This window comes from Bos taurus, chromosome 9 (genome assembly GCF_002263795.3).
Source record: "Bos taurus isolate L1 Dominette 01449 registration number 42190680 breed Hereford chromosome 9, ARS-UCD2.0, whole genome shotgun sequence".
NCBI classification, from domain to species: Eukaryota; Metazoa; Chordata; class Mammalia; order Artiodactyla; family Bovidae; genus Bos; species Bos taurus.
Window position 1 is genome coordinate 81860920 of NC_037336.1, and position 26474 is coordinate 81887393.

A 26474-nucleotide genomic window follows, 5' to 3' on the forward strand; every position below is an offset into this window, starting at 1 on the left:
TAGCATTAAGTTTTATGATGATTGTGTAGTTGCCTGGGCTTGTCAGTCAGATAAGTATCATAATATCTTTTAACATAATTCAAATATTTTTCTCCTGAAGTCTGCCTTGAGGTGCTATTAATTTAGAGTCATGAATTTTAATTAAACTCCATAGGAAAAAAAATTCATTTTTAAGAAGGAATTGAATAATAATCAATCTTTGAGACATGCAAGAGTAAAAATAAACTTATAGGATGAGTAAGAAGTGCAATCCCATTTTACTTACTAAGAAAACTTGATTTCTATATCTAATAAAGTTGATATTATTTTATATCATCTAAAAAATTTCATCCCATACATGACATTTCACTGTACTACTTATAATATTATCGTCTATACATACGTGTACATAAAAGGAGGAACATATTTTCTTGTATATATTGTGTTTGACATCCTTTAAAGTGTCAGTTCAGCATTAGGTTGTGAATCACTTTAGTCTGAACGTACTATTGTGTAATGCCAGTGGTCAGACCAGGCTCAGTCTCATGGTCATGCCGCTCTGCTCATGGCCTTAACCTTTTTAAGCTTCACTGTCCTGTTCTGTTAAGTGGAAAAAATAGTGCTGATCAGAGGGTTTTATTGTATAACATGTGTAGATTCGTTAGTATAATATGAGAGGCTGGTAAATGTCTGTTAAGTTCATTTTGCTTTCTAACAACAACAGTAAGAACAAAATAGTAATAAAAGTTTGTAATCCATAGCCATTTAATGTATTTTAAATTAAGCGGTTAATTGTGAAACATATGATTGTAAAAAATCTTGCTATTTCTCCCTCGTGTTGATGTGTGTTTGTTTTTTAAACAGAATCCCTCATTGAGAGGGTTTTAAGACATCTTCTGCTCAAAATGATGAAAGATGACATTAATTGATTCCTTAATCTTGTTGAAGGGACTGGGGCAAGACCTTCGTGTATATATTTTCCTCACTAAAGACTCATAACAACCTTCTGAGGGCTATATCTCTACCAGGGTCACTTAGGAAGTTAAGTGGTAGAACTAAGATGAAAATCCAGGGTTGCCTGACACTTAACCACTACAGTATATTGTCTTCCTGCAGAAATGCAAGAATGGAGTGATTCTAGGTGCCAGAGATAAAGGTTAGGTATGTCTTGGGGGTTAACTATGAATCTGTGTGGATCTTTAGTTCATATTTGTTTCCACCCATGTTCATCTCTTTCGTGTTTTTTTTTTTAAGGTGACAGAGGGGAAACAGGATCTGGAAAGAGCATCCCAGTTGGCTCGGAAGATGAAGAAAGAGGCTGCTTCTCTCTCTGAATGGCTTTCTGTTACCGAAACAGAATTGGTACAGAAGTCCACTTCAGAAACTTTGCTTGGTGATTTGGATACAGAAATTTCCTGGGCTAAAGTAAGTTGTAGTTCAGGTGAACCACGAAAATTACCAGTATAATCTGTGGCATTTTGATCAGAGAAATCTGGGTTTATGTCATTTGTCTCCATTTCTTACTAAATATCGTCTTTTCCTTTTTCCATTCTTTTTTCCACATCTCTATCCTAAAAAAGAATAAGAATACTTTAAAAGCAACTAACTTCAGAAGACACACACACACATGCATTATACACATATACATATAATATATACATATGTGTATATTAAGATAGGGGAAAGATTTATTGATCTATTTTGGCCACACCTCTCAGCTTGTGGGATCTTCGTTCCCCACCAGGGATTGAACCCGGGTCCTCGGCAGTGAAAGTGCAGAGTCCAAACAACTGGAAAGGAATTCCCCAGAAGGTATTTTTATCTTGATGCTGAAGAGTTAAACTCATATGGCCCAACAAAGTCTTTGTAGTCATTATACAGTGTAACTATCACCTTCAAAATCAGTGACATTTTTTGAGTATTCATTCTTCACAAAGTATTGTGCTGAATTTATTAATTCTTCTATAGTAAGTTTTGTACCAGTAACTAATCTTTCTATTGCAAGCTAATTGCTAACTGTAGAGAGCAGAGAAACAGAATTAAAAAAAAAATCAATAAAAGATCAAAGAATTTTCTCTAGTTCTATATTTACTTAGAAATCACATAGATTAGAGAGTTGATTTGCCAATTCTCTTTTGAGGTGGACAAAGAATTGAATGAAACACGAAGTAGTTTTTCTTTTTTTTAACCAATTCATTTTAACCAATTCTCTTTTTCTCAATTCATTTTCTAAGAAGCATATATACTAGAGATAAATGCTGAAAATAAATGATCAGTACTGTGACAGAGCTTTATATAAAACCCCAGGTATCAGTTTTGACTTCTACAGGTGTCGACTTTTGGGGTGTGAAGAGGGAAGTGCTCTGAGGTGGTGTGATATAATTCCTTAATTTGAATGCTCTTTGGAGTTAGCTGTTGTAAGAAACTCAAGATATTAGTCACTAGAAAGAATGTTCTCAGTTTAATAGCTCATGGAATGTATAATTGCTGTGGGCTGTGTGGAGTAAAAGGGATACATGAAGGAAGTGAAAAACACTGGAATTCATGGGTTACGGTGGATGAATGACAACCAAAGGCACTTAACTATATATTTTTTTTAATTAAAGTTTTGTCAAGGAAATATTATCTTTTTTCTACAATACATTTTGAAAGTCATTATTTTTTATTAGTCCCATGAGTCTTATAAGCTAATTGAATGATATTTGCATAGTGTAATACCAAAAAAGAGACAGGAGCAAAAATGATCTTTGTTCAAAGAATACCCTGTTATCATTTCAGTTTTTTTGTAGGCCCATGTAGACATGGAGGCACAAGTATATCTTTTAAAAAGAATTATATCTAGTCTTTCATTACCTTTTTGAAAAGCAGGTTATATCTTTAACATTTTCTTGTATCTGCAAGTGTTTTGTGTCACACATTGGAGATAGATAGCATTTCATTGAATATTTTATTTCTTATTGTCCCATTCCTCCATTCATAGCCATTTAAATTATTACCAGTTTTCACTATTGTAAAAACTGCTGTGATGAGTATACTTGTGGTTAAATCCTAGCATATATTTGTAATTAATTTTCTGAGGATAAATTCTTAGCTTTAAAAATATTGGGTCAAGGGATGTATCCATTTTAAAGTTAATACTGGTTATGAAATTGTCCTTGAGAAATGTTTTACCCAACAGCTGTGAGTGAGAATTCCTACTTGCCTGTTTTAACTAAACTTTTGACAATGGTAGGCAAATAACATGTCTTGGTTATTTAATTAGAACATTTTCCTTTAGCATATAGGCCATTTGTAGCTTCTGTCTCCATTTGATCTTATAATTTGGAGATCTTTACCTGTTACAATTATTAAAGCTTAATATGTTGTGTATTGATGCAATTTTTTGCCATCTAGTTTCCTTTCTGTTCTGTATATTTTTAAAACAGTTTTTATACGTTTTTTAAAGAATACAATCTTTTTTTTTTCCCTAATTATTTCTGCCTTTAGTGTTTAGAAAGGCCAAATTTACAACAAAATTACATAATTATTTACTTATATTCTCTTCTAGCTCTTTTATAGTTTCATCTTTTTTACCTTTAATACTTTAATCCTTCTGGAATTTAGTTTGGTGTATGTAATGAGGTAAGGCTCTAACCCTTTTTTCCCCAAATAGTTTGCTAGTTATCTCAGCACTACTTGTTGAATAATTATCCCTTCCTCGCTGATTTGACCTGCTCAATTCATGTATTCTTTTTGTCTGTTACTTTCCTTTATTTTCTACTTCACTGATCTGACCCTCTGAAAAGTTCTTCAAGTATTTAATATGTGGTTCTATAATAAACTTCAGCATGTAGTTAATGACAAGATTTCCTGACTTTATGTTCCTTCCTTTGTATATACTCCTATGAATTTTAAAATTATTACTCTTAAATTCTTAAAAAAATTCTTTTAAAAACTTTGGTTTGAATTGCCATAAATTTATAAATTTGTTTTGAGGGGAATTGACATCTTTACTAAATTAAGTCTTTTTAGTAACATGTAAATGTCTCATTTCCTCTCCAAATTCCCTCTCTACATAATGCTTTGTAAACATTATGCATATATGCCAAAAAGTTTATTCCTGTGTGTTTATTTTATTGGTATGTAAAAAGTATACTTTTCTTTTTATTTTAAACTAATTCCTTATACCTGGTACACAGGCAATATCAATTTTTGCATATTTAATTTTTAATCATCTTTGTGCACTCACATAAATTCAATTAGTTTTTCAGTTGATTCTTATCATTTTTAAGGCAAAGACAGTGAGTAATGATATTTATTTCTTCTGGAACCATTCACTCTTAAATTCCCACTTAATCTTATTTCAGATTTGAAATAATGAAGATGGTATATACAAATCACAAATTCACAGTACATTCACATCATTAAAGTAAACCAAATGAAACATCAGTACGTAACGTTATCACCAAATTTTTTCAATGTTTTATTGTCAGATTTAAGAACCATGAGTATTTTACAACTCTTCAGTGTATTTCCACCATTATGCTGCTACTGCTAAGTCGCTTCAGTCGTGTCCAACTCTGTGTGACCCCATGACGGCAGCCCACTAGGCCCCCCCCGTCCCTGGGATTCTCCAGGCAAGCACACTGGAGTGGGTTGCCATTTCCTTCTGCAATGCATGAAAGTGAAAAGTGAAAGTGAAGTTGCTCAGTCGTGTCTGACTCTTAGTGACCCCATGGACTGCAGCCTACCAGGCTCCTCTGTCCATGGGATTTTCCAGGCAAGAGTACTGGAGTGGGGTGCCATTGCCTTCTCCATTCCACCACTATAAAATCATATAAAATTATTTTCCAATGCAAAATTTAAATAGCATCTTCATTCCAGAATTTAATGTTTTTATTCCATAGCTTAAAAATCAGCATTTTCGGTGTAGCCATTTTCTTTACAATAAAATCTGTTAACATAGTTTGTGTACTGTTTAAATTTAGTTGCATGTAATTAATTATTTCTTATAGTTTTTAAAGACTATTGCAGCCAATCAGTCCATAGCCACTGAAGGAATGTAAAAAGTTAATAACTGAAGAGAGCTTGGCTGTGGGTATTCTGTTTTTCTGTTTTTTTTTCCCCCTCCTTGCTGGAGAAGAACATTTACTTGAGAGAAGTATTTTGATGTCTTTATAAATATACTGGTAATTAATGAGTCCAAATGAGTCTTACATCTTGACTCACTTGCGATTTTTATCTTTCAAAATGTGATTGAATGATGTGAGACTGAATGTGGACTTGAGCTCCTTGAAATGATTTATTTAAATATTATTCTAAAAAGGTACAACAGCAGTAGGGTAGATATGTGCATGCCACTTTTTGATTGAAAGAACTTTGCAGTTTTAATTTTGGAACCCAACATTCTCTTTATAATTCTCTGGTCAAACTTATAAATGTGAGAATCAAGTTATCATAATACCATCCAGAGTATTACCGTTACATAATATGACAATTGCAGAATCAAAGCTTAGACGTGCTACTTTTCCTGTGATGTACTTAAGATGAAATATTTTTTGTAATGTTTATAAACAGACTGTATGTTAAGTTATAGGGCTGTTCAGTTCAGTTCAGTCGCTCAGTTGTGTCCAGTTCTTTGCAACCCCATGGAGTGCAACACGCCAAGCCTCCCTGTCCATCACCAACTCCCGGAGTTTACCCAGACTCATGTCTATCGAGTCAGTGATGCCATCCAGCCATTTCATCCTCTGTCGTTCCCTTCTCCTCCCGCCTTCAGTCTTTCGCAGCATCAGGGTCTTTTCAAATGAGTCGGTTCTTCGCGTCAGGTTGTAGTCCTTGCATATAAATATAGTGCATGTTAGTTGTTTCCTGTAGTAGTCAAGGAGATAAATTCACTATGAATATTTTAGAATTTTGAGTTCTGGGGTAGTTCTGCTTCGCCCGCTTGTAGTTACTGAAAATGATATTGATTCTTTATATCTAAACTTATGATGCAGATAATTATTGGTGTGTAATAAATTTATACTTAAAAATAAATGAAATAATTACCTTTCCACATCTAAGATCATTACAGTCCTTGGTATTCATATAATTAAATAGTTAATTTTTATTTGAAACTTAAAAACTCTCATGTTAGCAAGTTGGGGAATCTTGTGCACTTTTGACGTGTGTAAGCAATCTAGGGAGTTGTATATATATGGAAGAAAAATATTTTAAAAGTGAAGGTTGTGTAAACTTTTATAATGTTCTGCAAGATCAAGTGGGTCTTGGAATTTTTATTTTCTAGAATATTCTGAAGGATCTGGAAAAAAGAAAAGCTGATTTGAACAGCATCACAGAGAGCAGTGCTGCCCTACGGAACTTGATTGAGGGCAGCGAGGCCGTCTTGGAAGAGAAGCTCTGTGTGCTTAGTGCTGGCTGGAGCCGGGTTCGCACCTGGGCTGAGGATTGGTGCAGCACCCTGATGGTGAGTTGCAGCAAGAGCCTCATGGCGAGATCGTTTCTCCTGCGAATACGTGAAAATGAAGACAGTTTGGATTGGAATTCCAAAGCCCTGTTTTCTGTTTGTCACAATAATGTTTTGCTTGTGAATTAATTTCATTTAGACTACATTTTATTTTTTGCTTTGAAAAGATAATAACCAGAAAGAGTTTAAAGCACTTCATTTCTATTAAGTAATAAACCATTTGTGATATACCTAGAAATATGTACTTGAACATCTTACTAAATGTAACTTATTTGCTACATTTAAATGACTTAATATTGTATTAAATTTTCATACTATTATAGACTATATATATATATATATAATGTTTATAATGTTCTAAAATTGGTGTACTAGTTAAGGGCACAGGTTCTAATATTGGATAACCCAAGTTAAAGTTTTGACTATAAACCGGAGGACCTTGGTCAAATTACTTAAATTAAGCATTCTCTAAATCTCAGTTTTCTCATATGTAAAATGGACATTATTATAATTTTTACCTCATACAGTTTTTGTGATTATATAGTATAAAACATGTAGTGCTCTTATATAACTAAAAACAACTTTAGATATTACTATGATAATTATAGTAATTAAGTGTTATATGCTATTAATCTTTGTTACACCACTACACAATTAACTAGTATTTCATGAAAATAGTGACCCTCTACTTTCATAATGTTTTCTGTTTCTCTTGTATTAATACTAGCATGAATACTATGTAGCAGCATCACCGTCTCCTCCCTCAAAAAGAGTTCTCATCTATAAATTATTATTTCTTCAGATATATCTGAGATAGGACTTTTTCCAAATTCGTAGAATTATTGGGTAATGGATAGAAACAGAGAAGAATAAATTATCATGTGTTTCAATATTTATTGAAATCAATCAGAATGTGTAGGGCATTGAAGTTGGTGGGCTTACATCTTGACCTGTCAGATTGATGTTCAGAGTTCATCTACAACTTACTATCTTCATAACCTTGTGTTAATTACTTAATTTCACTAAGTTTTAATTTCCCTATATATAAAATGGAATTAAAAGAACATATCTAACAAAGTTGTTAAGTGTTGAATAACAAATGTGAAATCTTGGCTCATAGAATATGTTCTTTAACTATTTTATACGTTCATTTTTATTTTAACTAGTTTTATTCCACATTCTCATGGTCCGTCCTTCTGTCTTCTGCAGTCTGTACTTTCTAAATTCTCCTTTCAAATAATATCTTTCTATTTCACTTGATTTATCTGCTTTGGTCTGATGTTTATCAATTCTTAATTAGAATCCAGACCACTGTCAAAACTTTACTTATGTCATTTATTCTCATTTTACTTTTCAATGATTTATTTCATGTTATAGATTAATAATTTGCTTATTTTTAAACTTCCTTCATCCTATAAAATATATTTCCTAAAAGTTGTTAATTTCATCATAAGGCTTCTGCACTCTTTTTGATCACATTCTAAATTCTTGCTTTTGCCTCAGGAAGTCTGCCCTGTTTTAATTGGCTTAAGTGTTTGCTTCTGTTTTCAAATTTATCTCTCAATCACATGTTATATCATGCTTCAGGAAATATCACTGTGGTCTATGCCAAGTGTCATGTTAAGTGCTGATGGTACTGAGGTGAAAAGACATGGGCCCTGCCTCAAGCACTCAAGCTTTGAGTAGGCAAAATCTATTCAAGCATATTTGAATTACTTTTTTACTAGTACTTCCTTAAATGCTGCTGCTGCCTTAAATGAGTTCTTAACTAATATGATCAAGGCAGGCCAAAAAGATTATTTGTGATATATGAATGAGAAATAGGGATTAAAATAAAATGAAATTTATAAAGAAACTTTTTGCCTTTTATTCTTCAATTTTTCATTATGTTGAGGTCTAAATTAAAATGAAAAAGTACCCAACCACAGCTGTGCTTCCTTGGTGACTCAGACAGTAAAGAATCTGCTGGCAATGTGGGAGACCCAGGTTTGATCCCTCGGTTGGGAAGATCCCCTGGTGAAGGGAATGGCTACCCACTCCAGTATTCTTGACTGGAGAATTCCTTGGACAGTGGAGCCTGGCAGGCTACAGTCCATGGGACTGCTGAGTCGGACATGGCTGAGTGACTAACACTTTCACTTTTACATCTGTGCATATTTTGGAATGAGATTTATCCATTGGGGAAGAGCTTTGCAGGAAGGTAGAAGTTCTTCTTGAAATTCAGCATTACTTAGGTCTTTGAAGACTTTTAAAATGTCTTCGAAGATTATTGTCTTAATTATTTCATATGGTTGTATCAGTGTTTTATTAATTCCTTTCTAGAACCATCAGAACCAGTTGGAAATATTTGATGGAAATGTTGCCCACATAAGCACCTGGCTTTATCAAGCTGAAGCACTATTGGATGAGATCGAAAAGAAGCCAGCAAGCAAACGGGAAGAAATTGTGAAGGTAGCAGACAGAGGATCAGTAGCACTTCTGAGAATGGAAGGTTTAGCTGTCACCTTTCTCTTGAGGAATACTTCAAGTTACTTGTACACACGTGCTTTTATGTTGGTGGGATAAACAGAATGAGTCTTTTTGTTTGTTTGTTTGTTTTTTTGGTTTTTGTCTTAGCTAAATTTTTGTTCCATTCCCCTTAGGTAAGAATTGGCATCTGAAAGTGCCACATTATGGGATTGTTAACATAATTTTTCCATTGTAATTTAATAAGCTTAGGAAAACAGAAAATACTTCTTCATTTTGTCATGCTGCATAGTTGAATGCTGCATTGTTAGTTAACAGCAAAAGTGCTTGAAAGTGCATGAAAAAGTTATTTTTTTCATGACTTGCAACATTTGGAAGAAATTGAAAGTTTCTTCAATTTCTTCAATTTATAGAAAGTTGGAGCAGAACTGACTTCATAATGAGTATATTTGGCTTTCATTTCTTGGTGCATATTCTCCACCGACCCAGCTTTTTAGAGGGATCAGCTGTGAAAAAAAAGATAGTACACTTTTTCAGAAGTGCAGTATGGCAGACTTCTTCACTTTGCTCAGCTTCTTGATACCCTTACTCACTGGTGATAAGCAAAGAAGAAATTTTTGTCTTGGGGACTCCAGAGTCTCAGAAAAGTGCCAAGAGTAGCCCTTATTCTTTCCTGTGTTTTTACATTTTGTTTCAAAGTTGAAGGTCAGACCTAACTTTTAAGAATTCCCCCTGGGAAATCTTTTCTATCTACTGCTCAGGCCCCACCAATCCTTCTTTGGAACTCTCTGACACATCAGACATGGATGAACAGTTGAATTCTGGGTTACAAATATACTCTCGCAACATTTTGCAGACATTACTGAATGAATCTTTTTTCCCCTTCACGTTGTTTATTGATGACAGGAATCACTGCATAATTAAAGATTTGATGAGGAACCTGCAAACAATAAAGAATGTGTCTGTTGCCAGCAAAATAACAATTATTTCAGGTCCTTTAGACGTTACAGAGCTTTTTCACACCGAATGGCTCATATGAAACAAAACCATTTTAGAGTGTTTAATTATGCGTCTATAAAACCTTTAAAGAATGAGATAGATTCCTTTCTTCACTACATTTTCCTTATTTCCAGGACTACATTTTTAGTGAATTTATTAAATTTATTACATTAAATCACTAACATATGTTTAACATAACGTTTAGACAATTTTTTCATAAAAGCCAAGACCTATCTGCAAAGTGTTTATTTCTTTCCGCTTGATTTTTCTTAAAGGGAATTTCAAGAATCGCTACAGAACTAGCAAAATTTGAGACAAGCCATGGCTGGTTGTTGTTGTTTTTTTAATATGACAATCAGATTTAGATGCAAGAGAACACATCCTAAAAGTTCCATAGTTAAGCTGATGTTCTCCTGTTTCTAGCTACATACACTAATTTTAAAACTTCCTCAGACTTCTTATTTTCTCTCAGCCACCCTAACAAGTAAGCAGATTCTTCAGCTCAGTGGATTAGGCTCCACGTCTTAGATCATTGAGTGCCTTGCGGTATCCTTCATTCTTGTCAATCACCAGGAAAGCATCTGCAGAATTTATAGACACATACAGATAAGCTAGTACTTCACTCAACATGTACTCATAGCCATACTTCTGAGAGAATTCCAGCACTTTTCAAAAACTTATGAATGAAGTAGGAATTGAGGCAGGTATTTGCATCCCCTTCTTAGGCCTGAAAATGAATTTAATGACCATTATGAAATTAGCCAGAGGAAACTGCGTAATGTTGTGCATTTTAGTTAAAAACTAAATGGTAATATTCAACTCCCTTCCAAATCAGTTTACCTTCACCAAGGGAAGGGGGATGGCGGTAAACAAGATTTCTAGGGGGAAAAGAAGTTAAAGTTTGTTCCTTGCTACTTAATCTTTTATCAGCCTCAAGAAACTTCGCAATTCTTAGAATAAGATGGTTGAGGAAATAAATGACACAATAAATCTTATAGACTATTCAATTATAAAGTAAAGTTTTATATAAACTAGGAGTAGTTTAAAGTGCTTCCCGTATAGCATGAATGAGTCTCTCTCTCTCTCTTTAAATATATGAACAGCTCTTATTCAAACTGATGGTACTGAAGTCTCTTACTAGGAGTCTCAGACATTTGTTTAAGCTCCCTTTACTTCCCAGTTAACACTGCACCCATGTTTGATTTCGATTTTTCCCATGTGATAATTTCATGCTTTCTTACAATTAGCGTTTACTCTCTGAGATGGATGATGTCAATCTCCAAGTACAAAATGTCCGAGATCAAGCTGTTGTTTTGATGAATGCACGTGGAGGCTCAAGCCGGGAGCTTGTAGAACCAAAATTAGCTGAATTGAACAGAAATTTTGAAAAGGTCTCTCAACACATCAGAAGTGCCAAAGTAAGTAATTATGTTTTTATATAAAACTATTTTCTTGTACATATGTAGCTGAATGGTAGGTAGTTATATGGTGCTAGTGCTAAGTTGCTTCAGTTGTGTCCGACTCTTTGTGACCCTATGGAATGTAACCTGCCAGGCTCCTCAGTCTATGGGATTCTCCAGGCAAGAATACTGGAGTGGGTTGCCATGCCTTTCACCAGGGGATCTTCCCCGCCCAGGGACTGAACCCACGTCTCTTACATCTACCTGTATTGGGAAGCAGGTTCTTTACTGCTAGTGCCACCTGGGAAGCCTCAATTATATGGTATATACAACAAAAAATTAAACGAAAATGGTTTTATCACTTTTCTTTGATTGGAGCATTTGTTCTTATTTATGATTGTGCAAATGAAGGAGAGAATCTAAGAAGTTAGTATTAAAGATAATAACCCATTTGAGAAAAGGTTTCAAGTATTGAAATTATCTAAGAGGAAGGGTCCTCATTTTTGTTGCTAAGAGTTGGACATGACTGAGTGACTTCACTTTCACTTTTCACTTTCATGCATTGGAGAGGGAAATGGCAACCCACTCCAGTGTTCTTGCCTGGAGAATCCCAGGGACGGGGGAGCCTGGTGGGCTGCTGTCTATGGGGTCGCACAGAGTCGGACACGACTGACATGACTTAGCAGCAGGAACAGCAGCAAATATTCTCTAACTTTGCTTTGTTTTGAAATATCTGATGTTGTCGTTTAGTCGCTAAGTCCTGTCTGACTCTTTGCAACCTCATGGACTACAGCCCACCAGGCAGCTCTGTCCATGGGATTTCCCAGGCAAGGATACCAGAATGGGTTAACCATTTCCTTCTACAGGGGATCATCCTGCCCCAGGAATCAAACCTGGGTCTCCTGTATTTGCAGGCAGATTCTTACCACTGAGCCACCAGGGAATCCCAAAATATCTGATATAATAGGCCAAACTATCTTTCATAGCCTAAGAATATATTTAGATTATTTGCAACTTAAAGAAAACAAACAAAAATCTTTCTTTAATTCTTGCCTTCCTTACCTTGTGACCTAAGCTTACTTATTTAGTCTTTTCAGCAGGTCTGTGGGAGATTTTTCTACAAGTGTAAAAGAGTAATACAGGAGACATAGGAGGTGGATTGAAAGAAAGTACGAAGAAAATGATTATTTTTCCCATAAATAATTTCTGTTAACATTTTGGCATGTAATTCTATTCTTATATGTATGTGATATTAAAGTATCAAAATTTTTATATTGTTTTGTGTATTCTCCTTTGACAAGGTTTTTAACAGCTATTCAATTATATGATCTGTTGTGGTTTTTAAGTCAGTTTTCCACTTTTATTGTGCTTTTATAAATATTGTCTTGTTAAAATTCTCTTACGCATGTCTTTTTGCTTGTCTCTTAATATGCCCTTAGGATCACTTTGTAGAATTCCTTGAAATTGTTGTGAAAGTTGTACATATAACTGCTGTAAATAGATTTTTCCAGAGAGGTTACTAGCTTCCCCATATTCAGTCAACACTGCCAGTTTTCCTGCATTTCATTTTATTAAAGTTGTTACATTGATTTTGGACTTCTCCAGTGGCTCACTGGTAAAGAATCTGCCTGCATTGCAGAAGATTTAGGTGACATGGGTTCGATCCCTGGGTTGGGAAGATCTTCTGGAGACAGGGCACAGCAACCCACTACAGTATTCTGGCCTGGAGAATCCCACGGACCAAGGAGCCTGGTGGGCTGCAGTCCATGGGGTAGTGAAGAGTCAAACACAACTGAAGCGACTGAGCGTGCACACACATTGATTTTAGGCACGTCCATATAAACTATTTCTATGTAGATATTGTCTGAAAGTACCACATTGAGAAAGGTATACTTTTGTGAAGTTTGGGTATCACAATCCAAGGGGCCCTGTACTGGAGAACATTAATTGGGAGTCATTCTTTGTGATGTTCCTGTATTAGGAGGTGGTCTTTCTTCCTCTCTGTGGCCAAGGCAGGGGTGGCTTCTGCGTCACGGCACTGTTTCCTGATGTGTTTGTTTGTGGTCCTAGAATGCCCCTCACATACTCTAGGCAGTCAGGGTCACTTGCACACTACTTCACATCTGTGCCTGGAGTCTGGAGAACGTGGTAATCAGAGACGCCCAAGTTGGTAAAATTATTGCTGTGTGAGTGAATAAACTAAAGTCAATTCAAATAAATGCTGGTTCTTTTTTGACACTGATTAACGGTGAAAGGTCAAGTTAAGACCATCTTTTCAAGGAACGTTTTTCCCTCCACAGTTGCTAATTGGCCAGGAACCGTTATCATATCCGTGTCTGGTCACCAGTGAAGCATTTGAAGTTGGTGTGCCTTTCTCTGACTTGGAAAAATTAGAAAGTGACATAGATAATATGTTAAAGGTTATGGAAAAACACTTGGAATCCAGTGATGAAGATGAAAAGGTTGGTTCAAGGAGATTTTCAAAACCATGGTGCTGTCACTTTTCTTCTGTGTTAATCACATCTTTACACTAATGATGTTTACCCAGATATCTGCCAAACATGGTAGAACAGATTTAAATGTGATTTTCTGCAAAGTGTCAAAGTGAGATTTGTCATGGGATTTACACAATATCTTAAAAAAATAGACATATTTTCTGACGATAGTGTTATCTTAGTGCTATTTAACTTCTAAACTAGCAGTCTTTATGAGATATTTTAACTTCATATATGAAATATTTTAAGAAAAACACAAACATTTCTTGTGTATCATGCAGATAAACATATGTTGACTATACTGTACTTTGTAGGTTGGTTCTGCTTGGAACTGATAGTAATTGACCTTGTGCTTTTTCCTTTTGAGTAATTTATGTCTTTCAAACATTCAGATGGATGAGGAGAGAGCCCAGATTGAGGAAGTTCTACAAAGAGGAGAACAAATGTTGCATCAACCTATGGAAGATACTAAAAAAGAAAAGATCCGTTTGCAGTTACTACTTTTGCACACAAGATACAACAAAGCTAAGGTATTGTCATGGGGGAGATTCTTTTCCACTTACGTAACTTTTTCAGCTCTTGCCATTCAGATGTTTGATGTTGCAAATCAAATGATTTCTGAAATCATTTGAGAAATGATTTATCAAATCAATGAGACCTCAAATCAATGATGTCTCAAAACAAACCAATTGCAATGGTATTTCCTTCTCCTTTCTAGTGTGTATTGCTAGATAGGTTTATATTTTTGGATGAGACAACACTAAGAAAATAGAAACATAAAACTTTATTATAGGACATCCCTTTTGGATTTCTGATAATGTTTTAAACCTTTGGGGTGTGACTTCTTCCTTCAGTTTTGTATTTTATGTGTGGAGGTCTTGACCACATTAAAAAAAATTCTAGTTTACAAATAACTAAATTTGTGACATTGATAAAATATGATTTATATTCTAGAAAATGATTCACCACCAGCTCCCTTTTCAATGGCCATCTTTGCAGCTGCATTGTAAATATGCTGGTGTTCCTTAGAGGTCTGTTAGGTAATCCTAGAACCAGTTTTCGTTGATGATGTTGGAATCTACGAGAAGATGTCCCCATCTGTTTATACTGCTGCCTTGTAACAGGTTCCAAGTTGAACTGGCCCTCTCACTACCCCGAACCTGTTTCCTAATTTATTCCCTATCTTAGTTATTTTTCAAAACTATCCATTCTCAAGGTAGAAACCTCAAAATCTTCTCAATCCTTTCCTGTTCCTCATAGGCTTTGTTCCTCACACCACATTGAGGAAGGATTAAAGCCAGTATGTCCAAATGAAATAAGATACGGGCCTGAACTGGCAGTTGAATCCAGTTCTGCCAGTTACTTGTTTTATGAACCTGGGAAAGTAACTTCCTAAGTCCTGTATCCCTTCCATAATTCAGACTCCTGTGATTTTTACCTAGTTATTCCCCAAGCTTTCCATAGCTCCAGCCCACTTTCTGTATTTTTCTCAGGATTATTCCTCATCCCCCAAGTCATGGCTGATCATACGATTCCTATTTCAAAGAACTTGTTCAGGAATATTGTGAAATGCAGAAAAAGCTTTAGGTGTAAGATTTGTTACTGCAGTGATATATAGAGGCCGTGGTTTGACCTCTGTGATTAACTGTCATTCCCCATATAGTATAGCTGTACTGGTTTTTTCTACCTTTTCTCAACTGGTGCCTTAGTACCTCTGGAATCTTACTAATTTTAATGTTATTCCCCGGTGTGAGTTTTATCTTCTTATTTTATCTGAAAAATATGTTGTCTTTTAAGACTTGTTTCTATTTTTATTTCTAACATCTTTTAGATTATATTATAGTTCTTTCTTTAATTGTTGCTTTTAAAGGTATCTTTAATTTCTGGAACTTCATCTTTGGGCCCCAAATCAGAAATCATTAATGATCCAAAATAGAGATAATTTTTAGACTTAATACATAAATACGTTTGCTTTTTGAATGTACTAATGTATACTATTACAGGGTGGCTTCATTTTGATTTCACTAATATCAGTTATTGTAAATAAAATGATTTAAAAATATTAAAGCATTTTTGTCCCTCTTACATGAACCTATATTCTTCTTCAAATCCATAGTTTTTAAAACTGTTAACTGTGAACATTAGAATCCCTTGAGTAGCTTAAATAAAATCAAGCTTCAAACCAGTTAAATCAAATTCTTTCAGGTTGTGGAGACTTGAAAAAGAAAACTTTATAGATGAGTCTAAGGTACAGTCAGCATTGAGGACCACCAGTTTACAGGACTTGTTTTCTTTCCTTTTCTTTCTTTTCTCTTTTTTCAGGTGAGCAGTGAGCCACTGCATGTTATGGGTAATCTTTTACCCCCGGTTAAATGATTTAAAAAAGTTTATGTGGATGAGAGGAGGTGGGGAAAGGGCCTAGAAAGGATTGGGTGGTGTGTGCACCTACAAAAACCTGGAGCATGAGAAGGATTTTAGCTGAGAAAATTCTTTCACTTCCTCCTCAGTGAATTTTCATTTGGACTAACCTCATTATTGGGCTTCCCTGGTGACCCAGATGGTAAAGAATCTGCCTGCAGTGAGATCTGGGTTTGATCTCTGAGATGGGAAGATCCCTTGGAGAAGGGAATGGCTACCCACTCCAGTATTCTGGCCTGGAGAATCCCTTGGAGCGAGGAGCTTGGCGGGCTGCAGTCCATGGGGTCGCAGAGGCGGACATGACTGAGCTACTAACACTTTCTCTTCACTTCACTTCAACCTCCTTATGAATTCAGATTAGAAATGGGAAAGGAGTAAAAGGAGAATTGGGTGGAGATTGGTGAAGAGAGAAAATGGAAGGAGGTGACAGGCAGTGGGGAACCAGAGCCTATTGGGAAGGGATATTAAATTTCTTGATTTTTTTTTTTTTTTTTTTAGAGCAGTTTTGGGTTCACAGCAAAGAGTTTCTGCATACACCCTGTCCCCTCACCCCCAATACACACACAGCCCCTTCTTTTATCCACATCCCGCCCCAGAGACGTATGTGTGTTACAACTGATAAATCTACATTCAGTTCAGTTGAGTTCAGTTCAGTCGCTCAGTCATGTCCGACTCTTTGCGACCCCATGAATCACAGCACGCCGGGCCTCCCTGTCCATCACCAACTCCCGGAGTTCACTCAGACTCACGTCCATCGAGTCAGTGATGCCATCCAGCCATCTCATCCTCTGGCGTCCCCTTCTCCTCCTGCCCCCAATCCCTCCCAGCATCAGAGTCTTTTCCAATGAGTCAACTCTTCGCATGAGGTGGCCAAAGTACTGGAGTTTCAGCTTTAGCATCATCATTCCTTCCAAAGAAATCCCAGGGCTGATCTCCTTCAGAATGGACTCGTTGGATCTCCTTGCAGCCCAAGGGACTCTCAAGAGTCTTCTCCAACATCACTGTTCAAAAGCATCAATTCTTTGGCGCTCAGCCTTCTTCACAGTCCAACACTCACATCCATACACGACCACAGGCAAAACCATAGCCTTGACTAGACGGACCTTTGTTGGCAAAATGATGTCTCTGCTTTTGAATATGCTATCTAGGTTGGTCATAACTTTCCTTCCAAGGAGTAAGCGTCTTTTATTTTCATGGCTGCAGTCACCACCTGCGGTGATTTTGGAGCCCCCAAAAATAAAGACTGACACTGTTGACACATCATAATCAGAGTCCTTAGTTTTTGTCAGGGAAGGGGCATTAAGCTTTCAGTCACGATCACACTCATCCTCAGTGTCTCCTTCTCTTCCGTCCATGTTTATAACATAAATAACCCCTCAGGTCAGAGACCTCCTGAGTCTCCCCTGAGCACAGAGGGGTTCCTGTCTATCATTTTCCTTTTCATCTACTGCCTTTCATATGGTTTCTCCTACAAAGCAATATAGATGGCTTTAAAAAAATTCTGAGTATAACTCAAAAAAGGACTCATTTTCTTATTTGAAATATATATTGAATTACCTTTTCTTATTTGTTTAATAGGGTATTGCTATTTTAAATTATATGCTAGCTCTTAATAAACTAAAGCTATTAACCTTGTCATATTTGCTTTAAAAGTATCATCTTATTGATTTTTATCTTTTAGTTATTCTACTTTTAATATACAGCCATTTAAAATTTTTGTTTAACCACACGTGACTAGGTTTTTCCTTTTTGAGTTTTTTTTAAAAAGCTGTCCTTATCCTCCAGAGAGTTGATGAATGTTCAACTCTATTTAGTTCCAAGTTCTCCCTATGTGTGTTAGTGTTAGTTCTCAGTCATGTCCATCTCTTTGCAACCCCACGGACTGTAGCTTGCCAAGCTCCTCTGTCCATGGAATTCTCCAGGCAAGAATACTGGAATAGGTTGTCATTCTCTTCTCCAGGGAATCTTTCAGACCCAGGAATCAAACCCAGATCTCCTGCATTGCAGGCAGATTCTTCATTGTCTGAACCGCTAGGGAAGCCCCAAGTTTTCCCTATGGTTTGATAAAAACAAAACTTAGAAAGTGTTGGTAATGGTGGTAATAGTTTAGTCGCTAAGGTGTGTTCGACTCTTGGGTCCCATGGCCAATAGGCTGCCAGGCCCCTCTGCCCATGGGAAATGTTTGTAAAATGTCATTTAAAATCAATTTTAACGTATCTGGAATTTAGGTTGCTGTGTGGCATGAGGTGCATCATGTAGTATTGTCTAATTTTAGTACTACCTTATATCTATCTGTACTTTTGTGTTCTAGCTGAATTCTTTAACAACATCGAGAAGTAAAGTCTAGGTTAGATCTTGAGGATGTTATTTTTCTCCTCGGGTGTTTTGATTGATCTCTCTCTTGGGATAACACCTATTTGGGGAATGGCACCCCTCTCCAGTACTCTTGCCGGGAAAATCCCATGGACGGAGGAGCCTGGTAGGCTGCAGTCCATGGGGTTGCGAAGAGTCGGACACGACTGAGCGACTTCACTTTCTCTTTTCACTTTCATGCATTGGAGAAGGAAATGGCAACCCACTCCAGTGTTCTTGCCTGGAGAATCCCAGGGACGGGGAAGCCTGGTGGGCTGCCGTCTATGGGGTCACACAGAGTCGGACACGACTGAAGTGACTTAGCATAGCATAGCATAAGCTTATATTTGAATCTTGAATGGCCTTGCTGCTTCTGCAAGGGTACGGAGGCTCACTCAGGAAATCCTAGATTATGTGTATAGTATTAATAGAAAGGCCTTCTAGGTGGCTCAGTGGGTAAAAAATCTGCCTGTGATGCAGAAGATGCAGGAGACTTGGTTTTGATCCCTGGGTTGGTAAGATCCATTGGAGGGGGACATGGCAAGCCACTCCAGTATTCTTGCCTGGAGTATCCCATGGACAGAGGGGCCTGGTGGGCTGTAGTCCAGGAGGTCACAAAGAGTGGGACATGACCGAAGTGACTGAACATACATGTATGCATTAATAGAAGAATACAGTATTTAACAAACATAGTTTTTTTTTTCTAAAAAAAGAAAAACCCTTCGAACTTTCTGTTTAAAATACCGACTGACCTGCCCAGTTCACCTTGACTCGGATACATGTGACCTTGCAGAATCACAATCTGTTGTATAACTGAAGAAACAGCACAGAATTCCTCGCCTTGTAGTGGTTGTTAAGGCATACAAGTGACTCTCACCAGTCATCCAACATTGCAGATTGAAAAAGACAGTCTGGCGTAGGATGTTTAGTGGTGCTAATGAGGAAAATACTATAAAGTTGAATGTCCTACAAACACAGATCAAATATAGCTGGAGGCCTGGAGTAATTTTTGGTCTTGAAAAAACAGAGGCTCTCTGAACAAGACACTGGTTGATAGATGCGAAAGCCAAGTAGGAGAACAGGTCCCAGTTTTTTCACTCCTTTGCTGTGATTACTCAACCTGTTAAGTACTTTCTTTGTATCTTTTTTCTTTTTCCTTAAAGTTAAGAAGAGGAACAACTGAGTTTCCTTTTATGATGTGCCAAAAAATTGGCCTGTTTAAAATTAAAATATGAAAAAAGATATTATTAAGAAATATTTCACATCTTTTTATCAAAATTGGTTCCTGAGTATACACAATTTTTTTTTCCAGCCTTCTTTTATATTTACTTAAAATGTATAGTTTGCCTTCTTAGACATACAAGTAAATACCTAGACATGTTTTCTGAGTGAAATTTTAATGTGTGGCATTAGTCTAATAAAAATTAATATTAGTGTCAGGTAGAAACAAACCTGTGGATACAGTTAAGAAATCAGTGGACTTGCTTTTTACCTGGCTATCCAGGACTGCCTATCAACTGGTGGAAGTCGTAGTTTATCAGATTGTAGGAGACAGATAAATGCAGACTGCAAGAGTCAACACCATCCTAATCACTCACTGTTTTTAATCTTGGTTTTAGGTCTCATTTAGGAATTGTAACCATTTTCAGTTATGACCGTTTTCACTGTCATCTTTTTTAAAAAATTATTTATTTATTTTTTATTTATTTTGGGTAGTACTGGGTCTTTTTTGCTGCACATCCTTTTTCTCTAGTTATGGTGTGTGGGTTTCTCATTGCAATGGTTTCTCTTGTTGCAGAGCACAGGCTCTGTAGCGCACAAGCTTCGGTAGTTTCGGCACATGGGCTCAGTAGTTGCAACTTCAGGCTTTAGAGCACAGGTTCAGCAGCTGTGGCACTCGAGCTTAGCAGCTCCATAGCATGTGGGATTTTCCTGGATTAGGGATCAAACTCGTGTTTCCTGCATTGGCAGGCAGATTCTTTACCACTGAGCCACCAGGAAAGCCTTTTCAGTGTCATCTTTGAGTTTTCAGAGGAGGACCATTTTTCAGAAGTTCAATATAGAAATCTGATGAAAGTGTCAAGGAAACTACCCTAATTCATGAGTCGGATGCTCTTTGACCATTGGCAAGCAGTAGACAGCAATTATTAAATGGTAGCTGTCAAAGAGTAAAGGACTTGAACCCAGGGACTAATGGCGTATCCCTGAGAGCACTTTACTGTTTAGAAAGCTCTGATTAGAGGATACAGAAAATACTACACCAGGATAAATAATTGTCCACCTAAGTTAGAACCTGTCTGAATTTAGCATGGTAGGACCTATCGTCTTACGTAGGGCATTCATATTGTGCTTTATTGTTCTCAAAGATTAAGATTATATACTGAATTGCCTGGATATTATTTTAATTAAACGTCCCATTGCATTTTCAATTTGTGTTACAAATACATGTTTCACCCTTATTTACTTTTTCACCAGCAAGGCCCAGAAGTGATTAATCTAATTGTGAAATTAAAAAAAAAAAGGAGTGTAATAATAATGGTATTATTATTATTAATAATAACAATGGTATTAAAATTTTTATTTCATACAGAATTTCATGATTTGCAGCATATTCTCATTTCTTCAATAACTTTGGAAAGGAGTTGTTATGCTTTCCTATTTTCTAAATGAGTTTAGTGGTGTAAGTCTTAAAGAAAAACCTTTCAAGCATTAACAGCTTATTTAAGCCTTTTAACAGCAGGCTATGGAGAGATTATTAATGGTTTCCATAGCAGTGCAGGGAAACTTTTAAAAAATTAAGGCAAGTTTTAAAATTTCTGTTTATGGTATTGAATTTCTCCACAAAATAATGTTGATTTTTAAAAAAGTTTTTTATTTACTGCTGTTCATTGTGGGGATATTCTAAGAGATGTGTATTGCTATTATTGATGTCTATACAGGCAGTCCCTATTCAACAGAGAACAAGTCAGCTCGGTTCTGGAATTAGATCACCACCCCTTCCCACAGATTATCTGGTTGAAATTAACAAAGTTTTACTTTCCATGGATGATGTTGAATTATCACTTAATGCTCCAGAGCTAAGCTCTGTTGTCTATGAAGAATTCTCATTTCAGGAAGATTCTCTGAAGGTAAATATCCAGGGAGTACATTTGAATACCTGCAGTTAACATAGAAATAAAGCAAGGAATTTGTCACTGTGCCTACTTAAATGGTCTTTAGCCTTTTACATTTGTGCCAAGGAATCAATAATATGTATGAAAAACAAACTTTTCCTATACTGCCAATGAAATGCTGTCAAAAATTTTAATTTATTAATAGTTGGTATCGATTTTTACATTTACACAGTTTTTTTTGCAACATCAGAGATATTTTAAAATCAAACACATGTACAAATTATATTCCTGTACTGGAAACTTGATTGTCATTTGATGTAAAATGTCAGCATTTATCTTACCACCTAGAACGAACAATTTGATTGTCTAGTGGTTGGAAATGGAATGTCATGTTGATTGTAAGTTAATTAGGGGTCTGAAAGTTTTCAGGTAATTTGCAAAAACTATTTGATATCATCAAGACTCATGTATTTTGATTGCGTTTTTGTATCATGTCATAATAAACGCTGATAGAGTTGATAGGTTTATCTGGTAACTCAGTTTTGTCATTTAAATTAGCATTATTAGATGTTTGAAAGTATATGTAATTTCTAGCTTTAAAACACTTCATTACCTTTACAGAATATTATTAAAGCTTTTTATGTCCTGTACAAATGCCACTTTGAACATCACAAGATGTTTTTCCCTGCTGTTAGAATATTATGTAGCATACCTCATGCATTGGCCTGTACTGGATATTATTTTTTTTTTAAAGTTTCCAGTTTTGATGAGCAGAAATTATGTCTCATTATTTTTAAGTAACTTGTTCAATATAAATTTTTAGTCTCTTGTGATTCCATTCTTATATCTCTTTGCTGGCTTTTGTTAATTTATGAAAATATCTTTGTAGAATATCAAAGATCAATTGGACAAACTCGGAGAGCAGATTGCAGTCATTCATGAAAAACAACCGGATGTTATCCTCGAAGCTTCTGGACCTGAAGCCATTCAGATTCGGGATACACTTACTCAGTTGAATGCAAAATGGGATAGAATTAATAGAATGTACAATGATCGTAAAGGGTATGTGCAAATTAAAATAATATTTAATTGTTTAAAAGACCTGTAAATTCATATGTACTTTATTTTTATTGAAGCATAGTTGAGTTACAATATTATATGTTTCAGGTGAACAACATGGTGATTCAATATTTTTACATATTATGTAAGATACAAATTATTACAATATTATAGACTATATTCCCTGTTCAGTTCAGTTCAGTTCAGTCACTCAGTCATGTCCGACTCTTTGCAACCCCATGAATCGCAGCACACCAGGTCTCCCTGTCCATCACCAACTCCCAGAGTTTACCCAAACTCACGTCCATCGACTTGGTGATTCCATCCAGCCATCTTATCCTCTGTCGTCCCCTTCTCCTCCTGCCCCCAATCCCTCACAGCATCAGGGTCTTTTCCAATGAGTCAACTCTTTGCATGAGGTGGCCAAAGTATTGGAGTTTCAGCTTTAGCATCAGTCCTTCCAATGAACACCCAGGACTGATCTCCTGTGCTGTGTGTTAAATCTCTGTAACATGTTTATTTTATACCAGTAGTTTGTTCCCCTTAATCCTTCCTTACCTGTGTCACTCATTCCACTTACCCTTTTCTCCTCTGGTGATAACTAGTTTGTTGTCTGTATCTGTGTGTCTTTTTCTGTTTTATTATATTTGTTTCTTTTGTTTTTATATTCTACATATAAGTAAAAACATATAGTATTTGTCTTTCTCTGACCTATTTCACTTAGCATATACCCTTTTGGTTTATCCATGTTGTTGCTAATGACAAGGTTTCATTCTTTCTACAGCTAAATGCATATATATATATATGCATATACATATACATATTTGTGTATATATATACACACACACACACCCTTCTTTATCCATTCGTGTGTTGACGGATATTTAAGTTGCTTCTATATCTTGGCTATTGTAAGTAAAGCTATTACTAACATGAAGGTGTAGATATCTTTTCAAGTTAGTTTTCATTTTCTTTGGATGTATTCTCAGAGGTGAAATTGCTGGATTGTAGAGTAGTTATATTTTTAGTTTTTTGAGGATCCTCTTTACTGTTTTCCTTAGTGATTGTACAAATTTACATTCTTACCACTAGTGGACAAGGATTCTCTTTTCTCCACATCCAAACTAGCACTTGCTATTTCTTGCCTTTTTGATGATGGTCTTTCTAACAGGTGGGAGGTGTTATTTCACTGTGGTTTTAATTTGCATTTCCCTAATGACACTAGTTGGGCATCTTTTAGTGAACCTGTTGGCCTTTCATATATGTTCTATAGAGAAATGTCTCTTCAGCCTCTGCCCATTTTTTAATTGGATTGTTTGATTTTTTGATATTGAGTTGTGTGAGTTTTTTACATATTTTGGGTATGAACCCCTTGTCAGACGTCATTTGCAAGTAACTTCTTCTTAGGTGGCAGGTTGCCCTTTCATTTTGTTGACAGCTTCCTTTGCTGTGCAAGAGCTTTTTAGTTTGATGTAGTCCCATTTGTATGGTTTTGCTTTTGTGGTCCTTGTCTGAGGAGACACATCCCCCCAAATACTGCTAAGACCTAAGTCAAAAAGCATATTGCTTATATTTTCTTTTAGGAGCTTTATGGCTGGCTTCAGGTCTTATACTTGTCTTTAATCCATTTTGAGTTTACTTTTGAATATAGTGTGAGAAAATGGTCGAGTTTCTTTTTTTTTTTTTAACATGTAGCTGTCCAGTTTCCTCAACACTGCTTACTGAAGAGATTGATACTATATATGGAAAATTCTAAAAACTCCATCTAAAACTACTAGAACTAATAAATATAGTAACGTTGCAGGATACAAAATTAACATCCAGAAATCTGTTGCATTTCTATACACTAATAACAAACTCTCAGGAAGAGAACTTTAAGAAAAAAATCCTATTTACAAATGCATCAAAGTGAATAGAAGACCCAAGTATAAATTTAACCAAGGAGGTGAAAGACTTGTACTCTGGAAACTATATGACACTAATAAAAGAAACTGAAGACAACAAATAAATGGAAAGATATATTGTGCTCATGGATTAGAAGTTAATATTGTTAAAGTGTATGTACAAATAAATGGAAAGATATATTGTGCTCATGGATTGGAAGAGTTAATATTGTTAAAGTGTACGTGCTAATCATGGCAAACTACAGATTCAATATAATCCCTATCAAAGCTTCCATCACCAGTCACATCCACAACTGGGCATTGTTTCTGCTTTGGCTCCATCTCTTCATTCTTTCTGGAGTTATTTCTATACTCTTCTCCAGTAGCGTATTGGGCACCTACTGACCTGGGGAGTTCATCTTTCAGTGTCATATGTTTTTGCCTTTTCATACTGTTCACGGGGTTCTCGAGGCAAGAATTGGTCTGCCATTCCCTTTTCCAGTGGACCACATTTTGTCAGAACTCTCACCATGGTCTGTCTTGTTGGGTTGCCCTACATGGCATGTCTCATAGTTTCATTGAGTTAGACAAGGCTGTGGTCCATGTGATCAGTTTGATTAGTTTTCTGTGATTGTGGTTTTCATTTTGTCTGCCCTCTGAGGGATAAGGATAAGAGGCCTATGGAAGCTTCCTGATGCGAGAGACTGACTGTGGGGGAAACTGGGTCTTGTTCTGATGGGTGGGGCCACACTTAGTAAATCTTTAATCCAATTTGCTATTGATGGTCAAGGCTGTGATCCCTCCCTGTTGTTTGACCTGAGACCAAACTATGGTGGAGGTAATGAAGATAACGGCGACCTCCTTCAAAAGGTCCAGTGCACACACTGCCACACTCAGTGCCCCCGACCCTGCAGCAGGCCACCACCGACCTATGCCTCCGCCGGAGACTCCTGGACACTCATGGGCAAGTATAGGTCAGTCTCTTGTGAGGTCACTGCTCCTTTTTCCTGGATCCTGCTGTGCACAAGATTTTGTTTGTGCCTTCCAAGAATCTGTTTCCCCAGTCCTATGTAAATTCTGGTGGCTCTCTGGTGGGATTAATGGTGACCTTCTCCAAGAGGGCTTATGCCATACCCAGGTCTGCTGCACCCAGAGCCCCAACCCCTGCAGCAGGCCACTGCTGACCTGTACCTCCACAGGAGACACTCAAACACTCAAAGGCAGGTCTGGCTCAGTCTCTGTGGGGTCTCCTGGTGTGCACAAGTTTTGTTTGAGCCCTTCAAGAATCTCTGGTGGGTATGGGGTTTGATTCTAAACATGATTTTGCCCCTCCTACCGTCTTGCTGAGGCTTCTCCTTTACCCTTGGTTGTGGGGTATCTTTTTTTGGTGGGATCCAACATTCTCCTATTGATGATTGTTCAGCAGTGAGTTGTAATTTTGGAGTTCTCTCAGAAGAAGATGAGTGCATATCCTTCTACTCCACCATCTTGTGGAGAGCTGTAAAGAACAATATTGCATAGGATCCTGGAATGTCAGGTCCATGAATCAAGGCAAACTGGAAGTGGTCAAACAGGAGATGGCAAGAGTGAACACTGACATTTTAGGAATCAGTGAACTAAAATGGACTGAAACGGGCAAATTTAACTCAGATGACCATTATATCTACTGCTGTGAGCAAGAATCCCTTAGAAGAAATGGAGTAGCCCTCATAGTCAGAAAAAAGAGTCTGAAATGCAATTCTTGGGTGCAATCTCAAAAACAACAGAATGATCTGTGTTCGTTTCCGAGGCAAACGGTTCAATATCACAATAATCCAGGTCTATGCCCCAGCCAGTAATGCTGAAGAAGCTGAAGTTGAACA

At 36.5% G+C, this 26474-nt stretch overlaps 1 protein-coding gene across 11 annotated transcripts in view; it reads left to right on the forward strand.

Moving 5' to 3' along the window:
- UTRN (utrophin) overlaps positions 1-26474 on the forward strand; it is a 556684-nt gene that overhangs the window by 209266 nt on the left and 320944 nt on the right. For all 11 annotated transcript variants that reach the window (XM_010808643.4, XM_015472890.3, XM_010808642.4 and 8 more), the window contains 8 exons: positions 1234-1404; positions 6248-6427; positions 8750-8878; positions 11140-11310; positions 13593-13754; positions 14180-14317; positions 21497-21685; positions 22560-22732. In XM_010808643.4, the coding sequence (XP_010806945.1) occupies positions 1234-1404; positions 6248-6427; positions 8750-8878; positions 11140-11310; positions 13593-13754; positions 14180-14317; positions 21497-21685; positions 22560-22732 (1313 nt within the window). The remainder of the gene's footprint in view (positions 1-1233; positions 1405-6247; positions 6428-8749; positions 8879-11139; positions 11311-13592; positions 13755-14179; positions 14318-21496; positions 21686-22559; positions 22733-26474) is intronic.